The sequence below is a fragment of the Phaseolus vulgaris genome, chromosome 11 (assembly GCF_000499845.2).
Source record: "Phaseolus vulgaris cultivar G19833 chromosome 11, P. vulgaris v2.0, whole genome shotgun sequence".
Classification (NCBI taxonomy): Eukaryota; Viridiplantae; Streptophyta; class Magnoliopsida; order Fabales; family Fabaceae; genus Phaseolus; species Phaseolus vulgaris.
This window is the reverse complement of record NC_023749.2, coordinates 51,646,669-51,673,137: the sequence shown is the minus strand read 5'-3', so window position 1 is coordinate 51,673,137 and position 26,469 is coordinate 51,646,669. Positions and strand designations below refer to the sequence as shown.

At 34.0% G+C, this 26,469-nt stretch overlaps 2 protein-coding genes and 2 pseudogenes across 3 annotated transcripts; 3 read left to right on the top strand and 1 right to left on the bottom strand.

Moving 5' to 3' along the window:
• Window positions 1–769: 769 nt before the first annotated feature.
• On the bottom strand, window positions 770–8,759 carry LOC137817946 (retinoblastoma-related protein 1). 2 transcript variants are annotated; one of them, XM_068621171.1, is made up of 18 exons: window positions 8,427–8,759; window positions 7,290–7,394; window positions 7,058–7,200; window positions 6,875–6,971; window positions 6,707–6,753; window positions 5,791–5,980; window positions 5,524–5,590; window positions 4,772–4,951; window positions 4,496–4,689; window positions 3,543–4,422; window positions 3,234–3,378; window positions 3,056–3,128; window positions 2,467–2,643; window positions 2,267–2,386; window positions 2,040–2,184; window positions 1,814–1,935; window positions 1,434–1,549; window positions 770–1,128 (listed from the first exon to the last, which is right to left on the bottom strand). In XM_068621171.1, the coding sequence occupies exons 1-18, from the start codon at window positions 8,517–8,519 to the stop codon at window positions 978–980; spliced, it is 3,045 nt and encodes a 1,014-aa protein (XP_068477272.1). In that variant the 5' UTR covers window positions 8,520–8,759; the 3' UTR covers window positions 770–977. The 2 variants fall into 2 exon arrangements, with proteins under 2 accessions (XP_068477272.1, XP_068477275.1); XM_068621174.1 differs by having other exon boundaries at window positions 770–1,122; window positions 8,427–8,751.
• A 3,744-nt stretch (window positions 8,760–12,503) lies between these two features.
• LOC137830926 (putative disease resistance RPP13-like protein 1) lies at window positions 12,504–16,405 on the top strand (annotated as a pseudogene).
• A 1,943-nt stretch (window positions 16,406–18,348) lies between these two features.
• Window positions 18,349–21,904, top strand: LOC137828490 (putative disease resistance RPP13-like protein 1; annotated as a pseudogene).
• Window positions 21,905–22,144: 240 nt separating this feature from the next.
• LOC137828502 (putative disease resistance RPP13-like protein 1) lies at window positions 22,145–23,370 on the top strand. Its single transcript, XM_068635111.1, has one exon. It carries the CDS (start codon window positions 22,264–22,266, stop codon window positions 23,362–23,364), a length of 1,101 nt encoding a protein of 366 aa, XP_068491212.1. The 5' UTR covers window positions 22,145–22,263; the 3' UTR covers window positions 23,365–23,370.
• The last annotated feature ends 3,099 nt before the right edge of the window (window positions 23,371–26,469 follow it).

The window sequence follows — 26,469 nt, the reverse complement described above, 5'->3', positions numbered from 1 at the left end:
TAGTTTGAAAGGTTTTGTATAAGTTTCAAAAATTTTGTTCAATTTAATTCTAAAAAGCATCTCATATATTCTAAACAAAATTTACCTAAAACCTCATCCCATATGTTCCAAAAATATATGCCATTGGTTTAGAGTAAAAAGTAAAAGCCCATGTTTTTTATTTTTTCAAAAAATATGTATAATTTTTAAAATATAAAAACACAATTTTATATAATATATAATTATGAACTATATAATATACAATACTAAAGGTTTATATGTTTCAATTATTTTTTTTAAAAAAAAATGTTTTTATATGACTAGTTCAAAAGAATTTGTTATTTATTCTTATTATCATAATAAAAATTTATACAATAAATTTAATTTGTTAAAAAATTAATATATTTATCTTTTTTAAAATTGTGTTAAAATCATATTAAAATTGTCAGAAATACAACAAATATTTTTTAAATTAGACACTTTATCAATACGTATCCTACAAGTGTCATACGAGTATCAGTATCTAATATATGTGTCCAATACGTATCCTACAAGGGTCATACGAGTATCAGTATCTAATATATGTGTCCAACACTGACCCACCATTTAAGCTGCATGTACGAGTCTTATAGTTTAGAAACCAAAGCTATTAGGTTTAACCTAACCTGTTCAAATGTTTAACTTAACATTGTAGCCTAATAAAAGACCAAAACAGATTGTAGATGAGCTTGACCTATCCCTGAAGATTGGTAAAAGAAAGAGTATATGAACAATGAAGATTAAAACCAAGTTGAACTAGGAAAGGAAACTATTATTGATTAGATAATCAGAGACCTACATTCTGCATTTAATTCCTAACAACATACACAGAAGTACAAGAGGGCAGTGGCGGCATTCTACAATCTCACCGCTCATTCAATACCCCTTCTCATAAAGCAGCTAATAATATTATATGGACTCGAGAAAGGAGACAAGCAGAATATACACATCATTGAACTTTAAGAGTCAGGTTGCTCTGATTTCACTGGTGCACCTGATGATGATGCACAACTTCCATTCTGCAGATAGAGGCTGTTTGCAACCATAGAATCACTAACCAAGCCCACATCAACATCATCAAAATTCAGGGGTCCTCTCACCTTCCTGTTGCTAATACATAGAATCAAACACAAATAAATTAATACTCAAGAGTGGTTAAATTTTTGAAAAAATTATTTCTTTTTATCTGACATCTTCAAAATTCAAAATATAACATTAATTACCCTTCAGTCAATTATACTTTTGCTTTCGGAAAAAGTTGAGGTAAAACAGGTAATGTCATAAATATTTTATTAGGATCAAGAAAATTCATTGTATTTGTTTTTTTCTACATAAAAACCTTAATAGACAGATGAAAAGGAACAAAATGAGTAAATAATAAGGTTCAAAAGGTCAAGGGATGGAGAAAAGCATACCCATTCAAACGGTTATTGATAGCAGTCAGGTCTTTTGAAGGGCTCTGATAAGCATGAGTGCTCTCCCCAACACATGCATAATAGCTTTTTGAGCTGTGTGATATTAGAGCGTCCATCTGTGTAGATAACAGATGAACATAAGTGTTCCAAGATTTTGTTTTCCAATGAATGGTTTTGTAGAAACGAATTTATTGTGTGCACTAGAGATCTTATCAAATAGCAAATTAAAAAAATAGTCATCTTTGAAAATAGAACAGATTGAACACTACAGTGCTCACTTTGACATCATAATGTTAGATGGTTTGGTTTGTATGCACTAGTAATAATCAGAACCTTGGAGATCCGGTCCGAAAAAGAAATCCAAACAAATAAATTAGTACCTTGGACGATCGTAATGGAGAGACATAAACATTGTGTGTAGCAGATACTTTTTTTGGAGACATATCGGGAAGGGTAGGGAAAGATGATATTTTAGGAGATCCTGGACATTGAGCTAAATGGCCTGTAAAGAGAAAAAACACACAAGTCAATAAATAGATCACAAGATTGGCACAGTACCGGAAGTCAGGTAAGCCATTGAAAGTAAAATCACAAATAAGCAAGTACCATCATTTTTATTATTAACTTCAGGTATTCGGTCGCTTTTTGTAGTTGCTCCAGAAGGGTCAAGTTCAACCAGCAGTGGCTTTACAGAGGGAATAAATATTTCATTGTAAAAGGTGATGATGTCAACATGCTCCTGTCCTGTTCTCTGTTTTCATTAAGCTCAGTTATGAGGTCATGGTATCAGAAAAGTTTGCATAAGCATTGAATTTTAACCATCGGTTACATACCCCATTTCGGCGTGCTAATGACCAATCAACAAATACACTGCGGAAAACTTGTGGTTTGCAATGTGGCTGCTTTCTGTAGTTGTATACTATCTCTCTAAAGGTTAGGTTTAATTGTGAAATCTGCAAAAGAGAATAGAATGAGAAAAAGGTAATAATAGAAAACACGTTACACTCCAAATTTTCTAAATGTAAAAAGAAACCTTTGCAACTCCATAGAAACAACACAAGATGATTTGGTCTATATGATGGTTGAAAAAGAGAGATGTCCGTTGATTTAGAATCCGCTGGAAAAGACAGTATACATTCTCCCTTATCTGCTGAGATAATTGTAGTCTTTCAACCATGCCACTAATTCTGACTGCTCCCAACTTAATGATCTAGCAAACATAGGAAATGTACACAGGCTGAAATGCTTAAAATTGATTTAGTGGAGAAAAACAAACATTGCATCTTAAATAAACAGACGAATCAGAACTGCTCCCTCAGCATGAAATAATTCAAATTGAAGTGGTGTAATGTAACAGTTAATTTCAAAAGGCAAAGTAAATTCTCAATATAAAAAAACATCTACACCATGTTGTCCCTGGAAACACAATGGTCAAAACCTGGAGCTTTGAAGTAACAGATAGAGGTGTTGTCACATTGAATTGAATAAAGAGCTCATCGCAACACATATACAGACAGAGTCGCACACTAAGGTGGTTTCCTTAGAATTCACTAAGCTAAAAGGTAAAGATAGTTATCAAATGAAACCTAGTGAACATGGCAAATCAGTGTTATGATCAATACCTTGCCAAAAAAGATGTTGATCCCAGTTTCTGCACACGTTTCCCCTCCACCTGCTGGATTTGGCTTTGTTGGGCTGCATCGAATAAAAATTCAACACAAAGCACCAAAAGGGAATAGTAAATTGGCTAAAAATAAAAATTAATGAAAATTTACATGAATACCAAAGAACCTGTCATACCTGGAAAATGCAGACTGCAAAGGTGGTGGCGGTAGTTTTGACTTAAGGTTGCTGAAGGGAAGAAGCCGATCTTTCACAGGAGAAGTTAGAGAATTTCTTTCCATCAATACATTTCGCTTGGGTGATCTTATATCCCCATTCTGAGCTGAAATTGATTTACAGATGTTACTCAAGATGAACAGTATTTATTTTCACCGTGGGCCTTTCGAGTTAAACTTATGTAGTAAGCACAAAGAATTATATGAGAACTCAGAAAACATGACCCAAGGACTTCAAGTTAGAACTAGAAGGAGAGAAGAGAACTATTACTTGGTGAACTTTCAAGCTTAGGCAAGGTAGGCACTGGTGGCAGTCCTCCACAAGAGAAGTTAATTTGCATTGCAATTTCGTCCAATGATGGCATTGGTTCAGCTAACAGACCCAGGCGATTTATCTCAGCAGAAAGGGCAGGTCTGGCAACTGCCAAAGAATTATACATTGAAGAACCCTTTTCCCATACCATGCTCTCCAGAAGTCGTTCTTCCAATGAATTCAGATGTCGCCTCAATTCTCTTGGCAGAGATTCTTCATGTCTAATGAAACTTTCAATCACCTTGCTAAGATCAAAGGCTGTAATTCCAGTCCTCTCAAGTACTGCAGGGAACAACATTGTTACAGTCTTATGAGTTGCCAGGACTAATTCTGCAGAACATGCAAGCATACACCGATGGAACCTCTCATTGGTAAGAAGAGGGGTCAAATTAGTTGCATGAAAAACTTGAGCTTCAGCTCTGCACATTGCCTCCAATACCCTGTAGTATAACTTCAGTGCTTCCAATCTTCGTTGTTCTGCCCATATATTGTCCATGAGGTTTGCACTTTGCAGGCTTCCAGTTACACATAGTTCTCCAAGTGGACTACTAGGAAATGTAGCCTGCAATATAATCTGTGCTCTGCGCACTACATCACTTGTAACATCCCTATCACATGATGTCAGAAATCGTTCCAGCTCTGGAGAGGGCTTCGGTGCAAGTGGAGAAATGACAGTTCGAAGCCACTTTGCTGTAGTCATTGCTGTGCTTACAGGGGTGGCTGCCATCTTTGAGTTCGCGCTACCTGGGATGCCATTAGGATGTGACGAGGGAGAGCGGTGAGGTGATAGTGGACTTGTAATGGTCTTAACAGGTGATGCCAGTGAATCAAATTTCCTCTATAGAACACAACAAAAGATGATTTAGGTGTTATCTTATACATGATAGAAACAAAGTTTCCATTGAACATACCTTCACACCACCTGCTGAAATAGAACCTCCAGACAAGCTTCCTGAAGCTAACAGGCTATCATCCTCATTAATGAATAACCTCTCATCCAGTTCACTCTTGGTGCGAATCATGTAATCATAATCTTTTTCTAATAAATTTAAACTAGAAGGTAGAGAAGATTCTTCCATCAGGTCTTTAAAATAGGTCAAACCATCTATAAAGAAAAGGATAAAAAATATCAGTTAGACATCAGTTATTAATGAAAAATAAAGAATAATGACAAAAGGAAAATGAACCTTTATCGATATTTTCTAGGTTTTCAGTTTCGCATTCAGATGCCAAACAGGGCTTCTTCTTCAATATATCTGCTATTACATTATTGGCTTTCTCCATTGTTTTCCTCAACTCATCTTCAGTAGTGTTGCATATGTTGCAAAGGGAAGCAAGGAGGTCCACACCTTTATTATTTTTCTTAACTGAAAGAAGATACGAGGATATTACTGCTAATGTCCTATAGGCTATTGCAATTATTATTTATTTAGATGTTACAATTGTAAATAAAGAAATCAGTCTTTTAGGTCGTCATTACTATTTAATTAGACATTACAATTCTGTAATTACTAGTTAATTTAATAGTTACAATCTCTTCAAGAACTACTGTACATATCTTTAACAGCTAAAATTCTCTATTTTAAAGATCCCATTGCTATTTAATGAGAATGGCCCCAGAGGCACAGCTCGGTTTTTCCCAAGCAATATTCCTAATTGTTCCTTATGTGGTTCTTGTGATTTCTGACAAGATACAAGAGCCTCACCAGAAAATCATATGACATTGTAAGTTAAATTCACAATGCCTCATTTTTCTATCAATAAGAAAAAATTCACTTTTAAGGCCATCAACAAAAAAAACCTACAAGTAAATGGATGTTTGAGAACAGGAAAGATCATACATGCTGTATTTACTGCATGCATGTAAAAGTGAAGCCCCACAGGAAAGATAACAAATTTAAACCAAATGCAGGAAAGCGGTGAGAACAAAGAGGATTACCAAAGCGTGAGGAGTCATGAATGTTGAAATTCCGAAATCGAGTAGGAACATGAATAATTAAGATGGCCTGTAACAGATACAACCAGAAAATGAGAAACTATTTCCTTCATTTCCCTCACAAAAGCAACACTTAAGTTATTAGAACTCATAAAAAATACAAGTGTTCAAGGTTTCAATAATCAAACATATATTTCCTTAAAAAATTGAAGTGTTCAAAGTTTTAATAATTATCTCAACAGAAAGGAGTGCCATGAGAATCTAAGTTACCAAGATTGAAATTAGACCATTGGTGCAAGTCACCAAGTCTTTGAAGCGGCTGAAAGCATGTACACGGAGAGCCAAGAAAAGCAACCATCCAATTCGATGGTATTCAGATGCATGAACAATAACAGATGAGTTCCTTTCAGCATTTGAGTCAGTTGTCACAAAGAACTCTCCAAATACACGTTTATAGTACCTACACCATCGAACATAAGTTTTCATGTCATCTCAGCTCATGTAGGCATGTTGCACTGCACACATGATAATCAAAGCAAACGACTATATACACCTAAAATAGGAATGATCAGCATATATCATTGCAAAGTCTGAGAGATGACTAAATGATACAAACAAAAGAATCTGATTTATTGGATAGTTAAAAATAACAGTAGTATGAAATATTGGAACATAACATAATTATAGTTCCAGATAAGAGCATCTAGACTTTGATAGGTTAACTACAAATTTTCAGTTGCTTCCATATTTCATTAAGTACTATTACCCCTTCAGAATGCATGTACCCCCTTAAGTAGTCTGGCATCCTCTATTATAAACACATTTGTATTTTTTTTTTCTTCACAAAAATAGATTTCATTTATGACATATTGTCAACACATATTACATATTAACAAAATACAATAACAGTAAATAACACAATACATAAGGCAATGTAAACTTCACTACCAAAATGAGCAACTGCAACCTTATGAAAGGAACATGAGATGCACACACATGGATTACTAAATAACCATCCATGGAAAAATATGGTTCCTAGAATTGGCACATGTCAGGTTTGCTGAATTATTATACAAAAGGAAATAATACATGGGTAAAGAGTTTCACTAATACCATAAATTAACGAATAACAACGAGCACCTTAGATATCAATCAAAGAAATGTATGGAAAAGGTGGAGTACTCACTTGCTAAGAATCTTTAAGTGAATAGCATTGGCATGTATCTCCTTTGCCTGGTATAGACATACCAACATAAAAAATGGTTTAATAGAAATCTATTCTAAGGATTAATTAAAAAAGAAAATCACACAAGGGCTCAAACTTTGCGACCATTAGTCTCTACTTAGTCAATACCTCCAGCTTGTTTTCCCAATCTGTTCCATATAGATTACTCAAAGTTGGACCAGCCTTAACAACAAACTGTGGAAGTTCTTTGAAAAAATCTGCAATGCTGTTTAATAGAAAATAAATGACATAAGTAATATAAAAACCTACAAAGTACAAACTAACATGCTAGTCAAAAGGCCAGTAAAATACTTGAGCTTAGTTGCTCTCAATATACGACACAAGCTAAGTGCAGTGATCGCATTCTCTTCCTTCCCAGCCTCCTCATTATTGTGGATCAATTTCTTGACAGAGTATGAAATAAAAGCAAACCAATACCGCTCTGCTTCTTCAGCCTGGAAAAGAATTATACAGCATCATGAATTCAAATAAAATATCACACATCATTATTTCAAAGAAGGATATTAATAATATTCATAAATACCGTTCCATTCCCCATTGATGAAAAATTTGTCAGAAGAATATGTTTGGTTTCTCCTAGCAAATCGATTGCTTCTTTACAGCTTTTCTCTTCCAATGCTAACTCATTCTGTCACAGAAAAGACATCAGTGTAGAATTTAACAGGTAAGGGATCTCAATTTAAATGTTACTTAATGCATATGAAACCATATATGGACATTTCTTCTATTTTGACATTCACTTATTAACCCAATCTCAACTTGATATGGATTCAAGATCCTAACCAACACACACATGTTGGTAAACTATCCACATTTGTTGAGTATATCAGCCAACTCCAACAATGCAACAGCATTAATTTAGATTAAAAAAAATGCAAGTGTGGAAATGTTAAAGGTGATAGATATCCTTATGGCTACTCAATACTCCACAATTCTTAAGGATTTCCCAAAGAAAGGAGTGAGTGAGATGCACACAGGTGATACCCAGATGACTATTATATTCTCCACAACTCAGTTGCTACTAGTTGTGAATTCAGCTTCTATTCTGACTATTCAAGTCTAGAAATTACTTATGACTGCTAGCAGCTGCAATACTCCACTACAATGCTGCAGAGGACCTAAGTCTCACTATTGACTACTTCCACACTCACGGTCACTGACACATACAAACGCACATTCTCTAAAAATCAATCATGAATAGGCATTCAACATCACAAGCACATGGGGTCACTCAATGAATATTTAGTGAGAAACTCCATTTAATTTTTGCTTTCATTAGGACACCGTCATTCCACTTATCTCCTAAATGAAAAAGCATTATACATTTCACTGTCCTTTGTCTCAAACAGGAATGCACAAACATTAACAACTAATTTTCCACTGAACAATTAAACATTTTCGGCAGCATCTTCTTGTTCTCAACTAAAAAAAATACAAACTTAACTTAGAAAGGTACTTAACAAAAATAAAATAAAATAAAATATCAAATGTTTATACCCATTAACTAAAAAACTTAAAGATCTCGACTTTCTGCATACACACAGCTCCCTCTGAAACCCACATACGACTACAGTGTACAACACACACAACACTAATTTAGCCAAAAAAAAAAAAAAATCTCCAAAATTAACTTATAGAACGAGCAAAAAAAAAACAGAACCTTGAGGAACTCTACGAAGCGAGACACAACTTGGTCTGTGACATTTTCTGGCTTGCCATCTTCTCTCATGTTGGATTCAGCTGGAGGACTCATGCGGGAACCCTAATTGGCTCAGATCACACGCAGAGTGGCTGGATTCCTAGAGTTGGTATGGAGGAATTGCGAAAAAACCAAAGACGAATAGGAATTGAGAAACCCTAAAGGAGAATGGACAATATAGATATGGAGAGAGAGAAGTGTTTTTTTTTTTTCTCTTCTTTTCTTTATGAAACGCAACTTTGTGTTGTTGTGTTGCTTTGTCTGTTTGGTTCTGTTGTTGTTGTGTGAGTTTTTGTTTTGTTTTTTGTTTTATTTTTTTAATAATAATAAATGGATATTGAAATGTTTTTCAATTAAAAATGAAAAAAGTTGTCGCGTTTTGGCGCCACTGGCTGTGCCCTACAGGAAATTTTCCCGCCAAAATGTTGTCTCAAGAGAGTTAGGGTCAATTTAGTAATTTCTCGTATGTATCATAAATAAGGTATTTATTTAATAATGAAATTTAATTTTCATTCTCTCTCTCTTTATCTTTCATTATTGTACCTGTTCCAAAGGAATTTATTTTTTTCTATGTTTTAAATATCTTTCTTTTCTTTTTCAATTGAGTCATCCACAATTGTAACTGTTATTATATAAAAAATATCTTTTACAACATTTATTTTCAATTAAAACATGAAAAAATAAAAAAATGGATATACACAAAAGTGCCTTTTTTTAGTATTTATAAATAACATTTTAAAAAAATAGTATAGTATAATGTAACCATTAATTTTTATAATGTATAATTTTATAATATATAGTATATTATATTATGATAAATATTAATTTTATAAATATATTCATGTATGTTTAAGTTTGTATTCCTAAAGTATGGATTGCATGCACTACAAGAAAATCATGAAATAAAAACCAATTTTTAGAAACCAAAATAATTAGTTGCAATAGTAACTAAATTAGAGACCATTTTAAAAACTAAAAGGAAATTTGGTTTCTAAATTAGTTTATATTATTTTTTATTATTGTTAAATAGTTTAGAGACTAAATTTAGAAACTAAATAATTGGTATCTAAAACCTTAGTTGCTAATTAGATACCAATTTAAAAACTATTTAACAATAATAGAAAATAATAGAAACTAATTTAGAAACCAATTTTTTTGTTAGTTTCTAAAATAGTCTCTATTTTAGTTCCTATTGTAACTAATTATTTTGGTCTCTAAAAATTGGTTTCTATTTTATGATTTTCTTGTAGTGATGTATTCAAGTGAATACTTTCTTTATGGGTATTAGTAGTTTGAATCATATTGATCAAAGTTAAAAAAAATGGTGGAAAATATAAATTAAAAAGACAGAATTTATGTGATATCATAGTGTTTATTTTTTTTATATAAATTTGATAAGTTTTAAATTTTGCCTTAATTTGTTTTTTCAATGTGCTAATTCTTTCCAACTTAAATCTAATAAATGCTTGTAGTATTCATTCTGAAACTTAATAGCTTATTATTTCCAAATTAATATGATTTACTTCTGAATATTCTAACTTTAAATATAATATATGAATTCAATTTTAAAGTTTTAATTGTAATTGAATAGAAGTTATTTCTGTATTAAATTCTCATAAAGTTCAAACAACTATTTCAAAATACTGATTTTAATTATAAATTTCATGAACATTAATGAGAGAGAATTTAAGTCAATGTTTAACAACTTCACTATTAAATCTCCACCTACAAAGTGCATATCTTTCTGTGAACTCTTAAAATAAAACCATAAATAACTCATCTTTCACAAATTGTCCAGATATAATTCTGCAGGTAATTTTTCAATGGATAATAGTTTTCTTTAAATTTTATAAGTAATTTTACTTTAATTTTTCTATAAAAAATTCTAGAAATATTTTTCCTAAAAGAATATTAGTGCAACTTTAAAATTTGTAGAAAAATCAGATTTTTTTTAAAAAATTAATAATTTTATTATTAATAATATTTTTTTATTTAATTATGAAATATTAATTGTTATAAATTTATTATATCTAATACAAACATATTATATGAAAAAAGTTATTATTATATACACACACTCTAATATAATATATTTATATAATAAAATAACTTATGTTTAAATTGGTTTAGAGTTCTTATTTTTTTTTCTCAGTCTGAATTTAAATAAAAAAAAAACTCCATACAAGCAATTCTCCAATAATAGTCTAAAATGTTCAGAATGAAGATACAAACAAAACAACCTAATTACTAGAAAAGGTCCATAGTAGAAGACAATAGGAATAGCAATGTTATTTATATAAACAATATTTATACAAGAACAACTATATTTTATAATGCCTATCCATATTAAGATAGTATAAATTTGACTTTAGTTATTAGGAAGAAGAGGAGGAAGAGACTCTATCAAAAGAAGAAGTGAGACTGAATTGAATGTATTAAGTTTAAACATTTTCCGTAAGAGTGTTTAGAGAGAAAAAGGCAAATTTTGTGGAGGTAGAGGATAAAATTGACCAAGTTATGATATTAATTAGAGATAAGATATTCATAATATATATATAAGTGGGTATAAACCTCAATTTTATAAAGTTGAGTTAAGCTTAAAATTAAATTTTTAACCTAATATCAGAGTTATTTTAAGCCTATCGTATCGGATTACCATAAATATATAGTCTCACCCACGAGTTGGCAACTTCGGCATGAAGGATGTGTGATAAAGATTCCACATTGACTATAAAATATGACATTTCATAATATATAAGTGGGTGCAAATCTTACATTATAAGTTAGTTTTATAAAATTGAATTAAAGTTTCACTTCTTAATAAAAAAGGAAGAAGAGAAAGTCTTCTAAACGGCTATGTAGTTATGAAGCAAGACAAAAAAAAAAAAGATAAATGGTTTCTTGATTGAGATGTTTTTTTAGAGATGGATGAAAACTTTAGACATTCTATAAAGCTTGACAATGATCCTAAAATGGTTGTGATGGGAAAAGGCAATGTTCCCTTGAATATTAATGAAATTACACATGCAATCTCAAATGTTTATTATAACAATCTATTATTAATAGGACAACTTCAAAGAAAAAAAAAACTAGCTATTTGAATGGAAATGTAAGTCTATCATTTTGGAAGAGGACTAATTATGGTGACAGAAATGTTGCGAAACAAAATGTTTTTCTTGTTAGCTACTGTGGCAACAAAATATCCTACTTGTTTTCAGATGTAGCTAGAGAATGAATCTCATCTTTAACCCAATAGTTTAATAACTTGAGGATACTTTCTGAAAGAGAAGGTAAATTGGTTGCCCTCCATCACCACACCCCCAAAGCATCTATGCACACACTGCTTAGTAGGAAAACAAGGTCAAAGTTCTATGTCAAAGAAAAAAGCTTGCAAAAAGCATCAAACAAGCTTCAACTTATATATGCAAACATACTTGGACCTATCAAACCAGCTTCAAACAGTAACAAGTAGTTCTACTGTAAAATTTGGATTTACTTCTTAAATGAAAAGTCTATGTTTAAAAGCTTCAAAGCCCATGTTGAAAAAGAAGTTGGTATATGTTACTTGTTTGATAACAGATAGAAGTGATGAATTCACTTCAAACAGATAGAGTAAGTTGCAAATCAAAGGGCTATCAATTGTTTGATCCAATATCCTAGAAAGTCATGCCTACTGTATCCATCTTTTACCTGTGATCTTAATAATTTTCATGCAGTCAGTGTTGCATTTCACCAAACACCTTTAAGACATTATCTTCAACCACTACATGGAGATTGCTGACAGCAGAGGTTATCACAAATAACTAAACCCTGACTGTTTGATTAAATGATATATGATTACTAAATATTATTTAATATCATGAAAAAAAACCATGCAGAGCTAAAAAAATCACATTAAAAGTTAATATATGAACTAATAAAATAATAGATTTTAACATGCTTTTTCATATACCTCTTAATTTAAGCAATTCACTTATTGAGTGAATAGTACAATAATAACTACTCATTCATAAATGCTGTTGCCGTTTGTGATGTAGGGAAGAATAAAAAGGATCGTTGACTAACTATTGAAGAAGAATTTTTTTGATCAAATATCTGATTATTGCCCTTTTCATGAACCACTGAGTCATTGGCAAAAGCTAGCAGAAGTTGAATCCCTTCATCTTTGTCCTACCATGGCCTTAGAATTTGTCGGTGGTGCTCTTCTCTCTGCTTTTCTTCAGGTTGCATTTCAGAAGCTAGCTTCTCCTCAAATTCTCGATTTCTTTCATGCAAGAAAGCTTGATCAAAATCTGCTTAACAACTTGGAAATCAAGCTGCACTCCATCCATTCTCTGGCTGATCATGCAGAGCGAAAGCAGTTCATGGATCCTCATGTCAGAAACTGGCTGCTTAAGGTCAAAGATGTTGTCCTTGATGCAGAGGATCTCTTGGATGATATACAAAAACTCTCCAAAAGACAACTAGATGCTGAATCTGAATCTCAAAGCTGTTCAGACTGTACTTGCAAGGTACTCAATTTCTTCAAATCTTCTCCTACTACTATTAGTTCCCTTAACAAGGAAATTGAGTGTAGGATGAAACAAATCCTTGACGACTTAGAATTTCTCTCAAGCCAAAGGGGTGATCTAGGATTGAAAACAGCTAGCGGTGTTGGATATGGGTTGAGTAATGAACTTCCACAAAAATCCCAAACAACATCTTTGGTTGTTGGAACTGATATTTATGGCAGAGATGATGATAAAGAACTGGTTTTTGACTGGATGACATCTAACAAAAACAATAGTAACCAGCCATCAATACTCTCTATCGTGGGCATGGGTGGAGTGGGTAAGACCACTCTTGCTCAACATGTATTCAATGACCCAAAGGTGGATGAGGCTAAATTTGTCGTCAAAGCCTGGGTATTTGTTTCAGATGAATTTGATGTTTTCAAGATATCAAGAGCAATTCTTGAGGCTGTTACTAAATCAACTGATGATAGTAGAGATCTAGAGATGGTTCACACAAGATTGAAGGAAGAATTGACGGAGAAGAAATTTCTTCTTGTTTTGGATGACGTTTGGAATGAAAACCAACCTAAATGGGAGGAAGTGCGGAAGCCCCTTACTTTTGGGGCCAAGGGAGTAGAATTCTTGTTACCACACGTAGTAAGAAAGTTGCTTCCACCATGCGGTCAGAAGATCACTCCCTAAAGCAATTACAGGAAGATGAGTGTTGGAAGTTGTTTGCTAAACATGCATTTCGAGATGATGATACTCAACCCGATCCAGAGTGCAGGAAGATTGGCATGGAGATTGTTAAAAAATGTAAAGGACTACCTCTTGCCTTGAAAACAATGGGAAGTCTATTATACAACAAATCATCTATTTCAGAATGGAAAACTGTGTTCCAAAGCGAAATATGGGAATTTTCAAATGAGTGTTGCGGTATTATTCCTTCTTTAGCATTGAGCTATATCCACCTTCCATCCCATCTAAAGGTATGCTTTGCTTACTGTGCCCTATTCCCCAAGGATTATGAGTTTAAAAAGGAGAGTTTAATTCAGTTGTGGATGACTGAAAATTTCCCACATTGTCGTCAACATATTAGGACTCCAGAAGAAGTTTGCCAACAATACTTCAATGATCTACTATCAAGGTCTTTCTTCCAACCATTAGATGAAAATAAAAAGGTATTTGACAAGCAACACTTCAATGATGTACTATCAAGGTCATTCTTCCAACAATCAGATAAAAATAAAGAAGTATTTGTCATGCATGACCTTCTACTTGATTTGGCAAAATATGTAGGTGGAGGCCTATACTTCAGGTGTGAACTTAATCAAACAGAAAATATACAGAAAGCAACTCGTCATTTTTCATTTGAACTTGGATACAATCAATATTTTGATGGGTTTGGAACTTTATGTAATACAGAAAGCTTACGTACATTTATGTCAAAATCTATGAGCCTGAATTATTTCTGGAGTTGTCATATGAAAATGTCGATACATGAATTGTTATCCAAGTTTAAGTTCATACGTATCTTATCTCTGTCTTATTTTTCTAACCTTCAAGAGTTACCAAACTCTGTTGGCAATCTTGAGCATCTATGTTCCATAGACCTCTCTCGTACTGCAATAAAAAGAATAACTGAAAAAATATGTTTACTCTCTCACTTGCAAATACTGAAGTTCAATTACTGTAAAGATTTGGAGGTGTTGCCCTCAAATTTGCATTTACTCACCAATTTGTGTCGCCTTGAATTTAAAGAGACTAAAGTGAGAAAGATTCCACCGCATTTGGGAAAACTGAAGAATCTTAAAGTAGTAATAAATTCTTTTAATGTTGGCTTTAGTAGGGAGTTCAATTTTCAACAACTAGGAGAGCTCAACCTTGATGAAAGCCTATCAATTGAGGAGCTACAAAATGTTGAGAACTCGGTAGATGCATTAGAAGCAGATTTGAAGAATAAACCACACCTTGTGACGTTGGAGTTGCGATGGAAGGAGAATCGGAACTCTATTGATTCAAAGAAAGAAGAGGACATAATTGAGAATCTGAAACCTTCCAAAAACTTAAAGGAATTGTCAATCTTTGGCTATAGTGGGAAACAATTTCCAAAATGGTTACTAGAAAATTCATTGTGGAATATGACGTCTTTAGTGTTGGATGAATGTAAATCTTGTCAATGTTTACCTCCCCTTGGACTTTTGCCGTTTCTCAAGGCATTGGAGATTACAAAACTTGATGGGATAGTGAATATTGATGGTGATTTTTATGGGAACAACTCTTGTTCATTTAAATCCCTAGAAAGATTGGAGTTCTTCAATATGAGTCAATGGGAAAAGTGGGACTGCCAAGCTGTGACAGGTGCTTTTCCACGTCTACAAGAGCTTTCCATAACAAATTGTCCCAAACTGAAAGGACAGCTACCACAGCAACTTGTTCCTTTGGAAATACTACAAATTGAAGACTGTGAACAACTTGAGGCTTCAAGTCCCAGGGCTCTATATTTAAATCTACGTTACAGTGGAAAGCTGCAGTTGGAGTGGGCTACAATGAAATGGCTTGTAATGGGTGGCCACAACATGGAATCATCATTGCAGGAAATTGTTGGGTCTGACAGTCTTGAACACTTAATGATTTATTCACCTCTCGAGTCAATCAGTGATGACTGTGTCTCTCTGTGGAACTTTCCACTAGATATCTTCCCAACACTCAGCACGCTTCATCTCACTGGGTTTCCTAATTTACAGATGATTTCACAGGGTCTCATCCATAATCATCTGAAGGATCTGCAAATCATTAGGTGCCATAAATTCGAATCATTGCCTACAAACATGCATATGCTGCTTCCATCTCTCAGGTATCTATCCATAGAAGACTGTCCAAGACTTGAGCCGTTTCCTTAAGGAGGTTTGCCATCAAATTTGGAAGATCTGGAAATCAATAATTACTCTAGACTTATTGGCTCACAGAAAGGAGCTTTTGGTTCGGGGACAATTCTTCTCTGAAAAGCTTGTGCATTGCAAAATTGGATGCAAAATGTTCTCCAGATGAAGGTTTGCTTCCACTCTCTCTTACTTCTCTAACCATCTCTTGTGGTGGAAATCTAGAGAAACTGAACTACAAGGGTCTCTATCAACTCTCATCCCTTCAAACATTGGCTCTTTCTCACTGTCCAAGACTTGAGTCATTCTCTGACAGAGGTTTCCCATCAAATGTGGAAAAGCTGGCAACTAGTAATTGCTCTAAACTTGCTAGCTCACAGAAAGGAGCTTTCAGAGACCGTTTTTCTTTGGAAAGCTTGTGGATTTCATAATTGGATGCATAATGTTTTCCAGATGAAGGTTTGCTTCGAGTCTCTCTTACTTCTCTAACCATTCGTCGCTGTCCAAATCTAGAAAACTGGACTACAATGGTCTTTATCAACTCTCATCCCTTAAAATGTTGGCTCTTAAGGACTGCCCCAATCTCCAACGGAGGAAGGTCTTCCAAAATCAGTTTCAAGTCTTCAAATACAGTGTCCTTTGGTGAAATAGCGTTGCCAGAAAGAAGGAGGCGAAGACTAGGAAAAGATTGCTCACATTCAAGAACTGTATATATTGTAGTGATGTTGTTTGTTTTGAATAGTGATGCATTTGGTGGGTTACTTATTTTTTTTTGTTTAGAATGTATACTTGCCTCTTCCTCTTTCGGTGGTAGTCCTGCCATACCTTTTAACATTACTATTATTAGTGGAAAGTTTCGACAAAGTTTTGATATAATTGTTGTTATAATGAAATTATAATAATAAAGTTTCTCCTTTAAATTATTGTTATTATAATTTAAAGAGTTTACTTTTAAAAGATAATTGTTCGTTTCCATTGTAAAGGTATGATATTGTAGTTAGAACATGTGTTTAAATGTACTTATACTTGAAGAGCTTCATGTTTAGTAGATATGAATTTAATTTTTTAAATTCCTGGTTGCTATGATTGATAGAGGTTATCAGAGGAAGATATCCTTCTGAGACATTATTAGTGCCTGTGAAATAAGGCAGGTATTTTGTGATGTCCGAAAAGATATTTCTACTTCAGAGTTTGTTTTGTTTGATAACAGTCCAATTTAACTGAGCCAACTCTATAATTTCAGTCAATGTATTGTATTTCGTGGAGAAATAAAGTATAAGTATGTTTAAACAAGTTTAAATAGAGTTTCCATTTCTGCAGATTTTCCATTCAAGGCCTATAATTATGCTCTTCTGTAGCTACTTTTCCTTGCCAAAACTAGTTTCTTCATCTGCATCCAGTTCTTGAATGAAGATTGGACACCTTTGATTTATTTGCAACAATTGCACCCAGATAAAATCCTGTGTCCATGCACACAACTTTGGAGTCCTTAAAGTTCTATGCCTGACTTGTGTAAAAGTTTAATTTGCTGCATCTTAAGGTACATCACAAGATTTACCTTAAAGTTCTAATACACTCTAGTGGACATTGCTACCAATCCGTATAGGGATCTTATATTTCAACCAAGTTCAGACTTTCAATTGGGTCATCCAAAAAACTTCTCCAGCATCTACTTTTCCATCCTTAAAAATTACTATGTTTCTCTGTTCCCATAAACTCCAAACAATCATTGTCCAAAGACCCTTCCACAGCATATTTCCTTTTCGTCTAAGTTGAATAGGTAGATAGAACTGTTGGAAATGGCTCAAAGGATTATTGTGTTCCAACTTGTGTAAACTATCTTGCAGCTGAAAAACAGATGTTCAACAGAAATAGTTAATTTTGACAGTGACAACAGAAATAACTCAGCATTGTTGAAAGAACTTGATTTGCAATTTCATGTTTATTATCTATATTATCTGGAACATGATTTCTATTATTTCCTTATCTTACTTTTATATTTTACTTTTCTTTTTTCAATGAAACTTTTCTTTAAATTTGCATTATATTTATGAAGAATAGAAAGTAAAATTTTATTGAGAATTTTGATATTAAGAATATTTTTCCCGTATATTGTCATTCAACTAACTAATTCTTTAATTCTAAATTATTATTCTTTAATAATTTCATATTTATTAACTCAAACTTTATAATGCTATTTAATCTTTATTCTTCTTCAACTTCGGCTGAGCAAATGTTAATGCAGAAATGTATGTGATTCAGAAGTCATCTTCTACAGTTTATATGAAATCCTTAAGATTATGAGGTACTGTTTTTAGTAAAAAAAACAAATGAAACTGTTTAAAATTATGAGGTACTTAAAACTTAAATAAATTTAATTCCCTTACTTAGTTAATAGTTTAATAATACCCACTCATTCATGAGTGCAATACAGCTGTTGCAGGTTGTGATGTTGGGAAGAATAAAAAATTATAGTTTGACTAACTATTGAAGAACAAAAATGTTGATAAAATATCTTTCAATGAACCACTGAGTCATTGGCAAAAGCTAGCAGCAGTTCATCTTTCTCCTACCATGGCCTTAGAACTTGTTGGTGGTGCTCTTCTCTCTGCTTTCCTTCAGGTTGTATTCGAGAAGCTAGCTTCTCCTCAAATTCTCGATTTCTTTCATGCAAGAGAGCTTGATCAAAAGCTGCTCAACAAGTTGGAAATCAAGCTGCACTCCATCCATTCTCTGGCTGATGATGCAGAGCGAAAGCAGTTCATGGATCTTCATATCAGAAATTGGCTGCTTAAGGTCAAAGATGCTATCCTTGATGCAGAGGATCTCTTGGATGATATACAAAAGCTCTCCAAAAGACAAGATGCTGAATCTGAATCTCAAAGCTCCGGCTGTACTTGCAAGGTACTCAATTTCTTCAAATCTTCTCCTATTACTATTAGTTCCCTTAACAAGGAAATTGAGTGTAAGATGGAACAAATCCTTGACGGCTTAGAATTTCTCTCAAGCCAAAGGGGTGATCTAGGATTGAAAACAGCTGGCAGTGTTGGATCTGGGTTGAGTAATGAACTGCCACAGAAATCACAAACAACATCGTTGGTTGTTGGAGCTGATATCTATGGCAGAGATGATGATAAAAGACTGATCATTGACTGGCTGACTTCTGACATCAACAATGGTAACCAACCATCAATACTTTCTGTTGTGGGAATGGGTGGAGTGGGCAAGACCACTCTTGCTCAACATGTATTCAATGACCCAAAGGTCGATGAGGCTAAATTTGTTGTAAAAGCCTGGGTTTGTGTTTCAGATGAGTTTGATGTTTTCAAGATATCAAAAGCAATTATTGAGGCTGTTACTAAATCAACTGATGATAGTAAAGATCTAGAGATGGTTCACACAAGATTGAAGGATGAATTGATGGGAAAGAAATTTCTTCTTGTTTTGGATGATGTTTGGAACGAAAACCAAAATAAGTGGGAGGAAGTACGGAAACCCCTTGTTTTAGGAGCTCAAGGGAGTAAGATTCTTGTGACCACACGTAGTAAGGAAGTTGCTTCTACCATGTGGTCAGAAGAATACTCCCTACAACAATTACAAGAAGATGATTGTTGGAAGTTGTTTGCTAAACATGCATTCCGAGATTATGATACTCAACTAAATCCAGAGTGCAGGGAGATTGGCATGAAGATTGTTAAAAAATGTAAAGGACTACCTCTCGCCTTAAAAACAATGGGAAGTATGTTATATAACAAATCATCTATTTTAGAATGGAAAGCTGTGTTCCAAAGTGAAATATGGGAATTTTCAAAAGAGCGTTGTGATATTATTCCCGCTTTAGCATTGAGCTATATCCACCTTCCTTCCCATCTCAAGATATGCTATGCTAATTGTGCCTTATTCCCCAAGGATTATGAGTTTAAAAAGGAGGATTTGATTTTGTTATGGATGACTGAAAATTTCACCCACTATGGTCAACATAGTAGGACTCCAGAAGAAGTTTGCCAACAATACTTCAATGATCTACTATCGTCATTTCTCAGTTGAATTTAAATACAAAAAATATTTTGATGGGTTTGGAACTTTATGTAATACAGAAAGGTTACGTACATTTGTGTCAATGCTAACAACCGACATTATTACCAGTGGAGTTGGGTTATGAAAATGTCTATACATGAATTGTTCTCCAAGTTTAAGTTCATACGTGTTTTATCTATGTCTCGTTATTCTAACCTTATAGAGTTAGAGTTACCTGACTCTATTGGCAATCTTGAGTATCTCCGTTCCTTAGACCTCTCCCATACTGCAATAAAAAGACTAAATGAAAAGATATGTTTACTCTCCCACTTGCTAATACTCAAGTTGAACTCTTGTAGATGTTTGGAGGAACTACCCTCAAATTTGCATTTACTCACCAATTTGTGTCACCTTGAACTTATGTTGACGAAAGTGAGAAAGATGCCACCGTATTTGGGAAAAATGAAGAATCTTAAAGTAGTAATGAGTTCCTTTAATGTTGACGATGACATTCAACAACTAAGAGAGCTCAACCTTGAGGGAAGTCTATCAATTAAGGGGCTGCAGAATGTTGAGAATTCCCTGGATGCATTAGAAGCGGATTTGAAGAATAAAACACACCTTGTGGCGCTGACCTTACAATGGCAGAGGAATCAAAACTCTATAGATTCAAAAAAAGAAGAGGACGTAATTGAGAATTTGCAACCTTCTGGAAACTTAAAGGAGTTGTCAATCTTTGGCTATGGTGGGAAACGATTTCCAAATTGGTTACTAGATAATTCACTATGGAATATGGTGTCCTTAAAGTTGACGGGATGTCAATATTGCCAACTTTTACCTCCCCTTGGACTGTTGCCATTTCTGAAGGTCTTGGAGATTAGAAAACTTGATGGGATAGTTAGTATTGATGGTGATTTTCATGGGAACAACTCTTCTTCATTTAAATCCCTTGAAACATTGGAGTTCTCCCATATGTGTCAATGGGAAGAGTGGGAGTGCCAAGCTGTGATAGGTGCTTTTCCATGTCTACGAAAGCTTTCCATAACAAATTGTCCAAAGCTGAAAGGACAGCTGCCAGAGAAAGTTGTTCCTTTGGAAACACTAGAAATTGAAGACTGCCAACAACTTGAGGCATCCGCTCCTAGGGCTCTAGAATTAAAACTACGTGACTGTGGAAAGTTGCAGTTAGAGTGGGGTACAATGAAAAGCCTCACAATGACAACATCATTGCTGGAAACGGTTAGGTCGTCCGACACTCTTGAATACTTGATGCTTATTTCATCCCTGGAGTCAATCAATGATGATTGTGTCACTCTACGAAATTTTTCACTGGATATGTTTCCAACACTCAGGACACTTTATCTCTGTGGGTTGGGTAATCTAGAGATGATTTCACACAATCAGATTCATAATCATCTAGAAGAGGTGACACTCAAGAATTGTCCTAAATTAGAATCATTGCCTGGAAGCATGCATATGTTGCTTCCATCTTTGAGGAAGTTATCCATAAGAGACTGTCCAGGACTAAAGACGTTCCCTGACAAAGGTTTCCCATCAGAACTCAAGGATCTGACAATCATAAATTGCTCTAGACTTGTTGGCTCACTGAAAGGAGCTTTCACAGACAGTCCTTCTTTGAAAACCTTGAGAATTCATGGAGTAGATGCAAAATGTTTTCCAGATGAAGGTTTGCTTCCACCCTCTCTTACTTCTCTAATCATCTATGATTGTCCAAATCTAGAAAAATTGGACTACAAGGGTCTCCATCAACTCTCATCCCTTCAGAAGTTGAATCTTAACAAGTGCCCCAATCTCCAATGCTTACCGGAGGAGGGTCTTCCCAAATCAATTTCAACTCTTCATATTGGTGGTTGTCCTTTACTGCTACCGCGTTGCGTGAGAGAAGAAGGCGAAGACTGGGAAAAGATTGTGCACATTACAAATTTGTATATATGGTAATGATGTTGTTTGTTTTGAACAATGATGCATTTGTTGGAGTACTTATTTTGTTTTTGTTAAGAATGTGTATCAACTACTTTCCTCTTCATCTTTTGCTGCTATTCCTGCTATACTTTTAACAATTCATTCCTTTTCCTTTTAACACTACAATAGTGCAAAGTTTCGCCCTCAGTGCAAATGCTTTCCTTTTAACACTACAATAAAGTACGCATAAAATAATTTTTTTTATTAATTGTCATAATTATATAATAAGAACATTTTTAATTTTTATTCATGATTAAGAGTGTATGGAAATTAAAAAATTGTTTAATCAAAAGAAGAATGCAAAGGGTAAAAGGAGGTAAAAGAATATCAAAAGAACTGCCACAGAAACCACAAACAACATCTTTGGTTGTTGGAACTGATATTTATGGCAGAGATGATGATAAAGAACTGGTCTTTGACTGGATGACATCTAACAAAAACAATAGTAACCAGCCATCAATACTCTCTGTCGTGGGAATGGGCGGAGTGGGTAAGACCACTCTTGCTCAACATGTATTCAATGACCCAAAGGTGGATGAGGCTAAATTTGTCGTCAAAGCCTGGGAATTTGTTTCAGATGAATTTGATGTTTTCAAGATATCAAGAGCAATTCTTGAGGCAGTTACTAAATCAACGGATGATAGTAGAGACATGGAGATGGTTCACAGAAGATTGGGAGAAAAATTGACGGGGAAGAAATTTCTTATTGTTTTGGATGATGTTTGGAATGAAAACAAAACTAAGTGGGAAGAAGTGCAGAAGCCCCTTGTTCTAGGAGTCCAAGGGAGTAGGATTCTTGTGACTACACGTAGTAAGGAAGTTGCTTCCACAATGCGGTCAAAAGACCACTCCCTAAAGCAATTACAGGAAGATGATTGTTGGAAGTTGTTTGCTAAACATGCATTCCAAGATGATGATACTCAACTAGATCCAAAGTGCAGGAAGATTGGCATGAAGATTGTTAAAAAATGTAAAGGACTACCTCTTGCCTTGAAAACAATGGGAAGTCTATTATACAACAAATCATCTATTTTAGAATGGAAAACTGTGTTCCAAAGCGAAATATGGGAATTTTCAAATGAGTGTTGCGGTATTATTCCTTCTTTAGCTTTGAGTTATATCCACCTTCCATCCCATCTGAAGGTATGCTTTGCTTATTGTGCCCTATTCCCCAAGGATTATGAGTTTAAAAAGGAGAGTTTAATTCAGTTGTGGATGACTGAAAATTTCACCCAGTGTCATCAACATAGTAGGACTCCAGAAGAAGTTTGCCAACAGTACTTCAATGATCTACTATCAAGGTCCTTCTTCCAACCATTAGATGAAAATAAAAAAGTATTTGACATGCAACACTTCAATGATGTACTATCAAGGTCTGTCTTCCAACAATCAGATAAAAATAAAGAAGTATTTGTCATGCATGATCTTCTACTTGATTTGGCAAATTATGTAGGTGGAGGCCTATACTTTAGGTGCGAACTTGATCAAACAGAAAATATTGAGAAAGTAACTCGTCATTTTTAATTTAAACTTGGATACAATCGCTATTCAAAGTAAACTTAGCAGAACAGTAGATTTCATTAATATATTTCCTTCAAACATACTGTAGCAATCTTTCTAATTTAATTCATTCTCGTTTTCCCTTTTGTACTTCTAATTCATTATGTTACGAGCTATCTATTAATATGTAACATTAAAATATATCAGTATTTAATTATTATCTGTTCAACTATGGTTGGTTGCATTAGTCAACTGTAAAATAGTTGTTCACCGATTGGTCTGATCTAAAACAAATTTTTGGTTGTTTAGATGCCAGATAAAATATGAGCATTTCTAGTTCAAATTGACTTCACCTGAAGAAAATAATGTTCTGCCTCATTAATTTCTCCCAAGGATTTTGGTTTGGTTTAGGTTTAGAGTCATGAATCACTATGTAAGAGAAGCTGCTGCTGATTTCACAGAGAAGGAGTATTATAATCACTCTGTTGCCAGCCTTACATTTTTTGTTTCTTTTAACCATTATCTATATGAAGAATCAAATGCCTCAACTTTGGGAGAATAAAAGTAGTAACTAAAGTTGGTGTTTTCTCTTTTCAATTTACAGTCTCCTACTTTGTATAAACAGAGAAACTCATACACCAACTTTTGGATTATTCAGGTATCTCTGCTTCTGAAACATGTTCATAGCATTCAAATGTTGCAGGAAGCAATAAACAGCCTGCATAATGGCACTTTATATATGAAACTAACTTTCCAAATGGAAAAATAAACTGATCAATCAGATCAATAATTGAATCTGATGCATTAAGTGGAAGCAACCAAAATATAAATAAGTAACCAATACACAAGGAGATAAACACAGAATAACTGTCATAACAATATAAATATGTAATCAAAAGGATGGAAAAGAAAAAAAAAGAACTATTTAACTAGTTTGATTGCAGTTTGTTATCCTCTATTGAGTTGTCTAATTTGTTGTTTTGAAGGTTGCTTGGGTTTATTTATTGATTAGTTAGCCACCAAATATGACTAGATTCATTAAACTTTAAATTTGTGTTGAACAAGGTACACATTAACCAAAAATCATAGGCACTTCATTTTATCTTTTTCTCTCAACCCTTGCATAATTGCCTCCAAAACAGAGAAAGAGGGTACTGAGAATTCATTTTACACTAACATAGAACAACAATATATTCCATAATATGTTTCCCTCACCATAATTTACACCAATCTTTCTAATTCAATTCATTATCCTTGATCAGAAGCTGTTTCGCTATCAACATGTGAGAGATCTTTTGGATGAAATACAAAATGAACTATCCAAAAGCGAAGTAAAAGCTGAATCTGAAAGTCAAACCTGACAATTCCATTCGACACTTGGAGATTCATTCATACAATTTGAGGGATTGTCCAATCAGTTTTGTTATATATTTGTTACTTCTGCAACATTGTTCAAGGACAACCCCTCTGCTTTTCTATCCTTTCTTCTGGAAACATAGCGGATATTTCTTTTCTTTAGTTAACAAATTCGAATGATGCAAATGGTAATCTTGTTCCTTGAGAACTCTAGGATGGCCAAGAAACGACACATCCTTCCATGCTCAATGAAGAATTGTACACGTGGACGACATTGTTATCACAGGTAGTGATAAGGAGTGGATTGTACAACTAAAACAATACCTTGATCAAAAGTTCTAAATAAAATATCTTGGATACTTGAAGTGTTTCCTAGGTATATAAGTGGCAGAATTCAATGTTGGTTTCATTCATATCTCAAAGAAAATATGTTCCTAACATTCAAGAAGACACATGGATGATGGATGATAAATGAAAAATGCTAAGCCTGTAGCATACCAATGGATTCAAACTTGTATCTAACCAAGGAAAAATTCATTATAATCTCACAAGATATAGAAGCTGCTGGGACTGCTGGGATGTCCTTAAATCTGATGTTATGGAAGCTGTAAACCTGTTCCAAGATACTGGGGTTATACCAAAAGGCTGTAATGCTTCCTTCATTGCTTTGGTACCTAAAGTGTGTGACCCTCTTTCACTGGATCAATTCAGGCCTATATCCCTTGTAGGTATGTTCTATAAGATCGTGACTAAGGTCTTAGATGGCCGTATGAAGGATGTTCTTCATTTGATTATCGACGAAAACCAATCTACCTTTCTGAGGAATAGAGGAATGCTAGACAACGTGCTCGTGGAAAATGAGGTGGTGGAGGAGGTTAGGAGGAATCGTAGGAGTGCTCTTTGCTTCAAGGTGGACTACGAGAAGGCTTACGATTCGGTAAGGTGAGACTTCTTATTTGATATGTTGCAGAGGCTAGGCTTTCATAGCAAATGGGTGAGGTGGGTTAGAGGATGCTTGGAATCGTCCTCCATCTCAGTGCTCGTTAATGGAAGCCCAACAGAGGAATTCAAATCGTCAAGAGGATTAAGGCAGGGTGATCCTATGGCGCCTTTCTTGTTTCTTGTGGTTGCTGAAGGTTTAGCTGGTTTAGTGAGACAAGCGTCTAAGCAAAATATGCTAACAGGTGTGAAGGTGGGAAGGAGGGAAATTGTATGTAGCATGTTTCAATTTGCAGATGACACTCTCTTCTTGTGTGAGGATTCTTTCCTTAATGTATTCATTATAAAGACGATTGTTAGATGCTTCGAACTAGTTTCTGGTTTGAAAATCAACTTCCACAAATCAAAATTGGCTGGGATAAATGTTGATAGGTTTACCTTGGAAACCTACGCCAAGACTCTTAATTGCAACACACACTACAAGAAAATCATGAAATAGAAACCAATTTTTAGAGACCAAAATAATTAGTTACAATAGGAACTAAAATAAAGACCATTTTAGAAACTAACAAAAAAATTGGTTTCTAAATTAGTTTCTATTATTTTCTATTATTGTTAAATAGTTTCTAAATTGGTATCTAATTAGCAACTAAGGTTTTAGATACCAATTATTTAGTTTCTAAATTTAGTCTCTAAAACCTTGGTTGCTAATTAGATACCAATTTAGAAACTATTTAACAATAATAGTAAATAATAGAAACTAATTTAGAAACCAAATTTCTTTTTAGTTTCTAAAATGGTCTCTAATTTAGTTATTATTGCAACTAATTATTT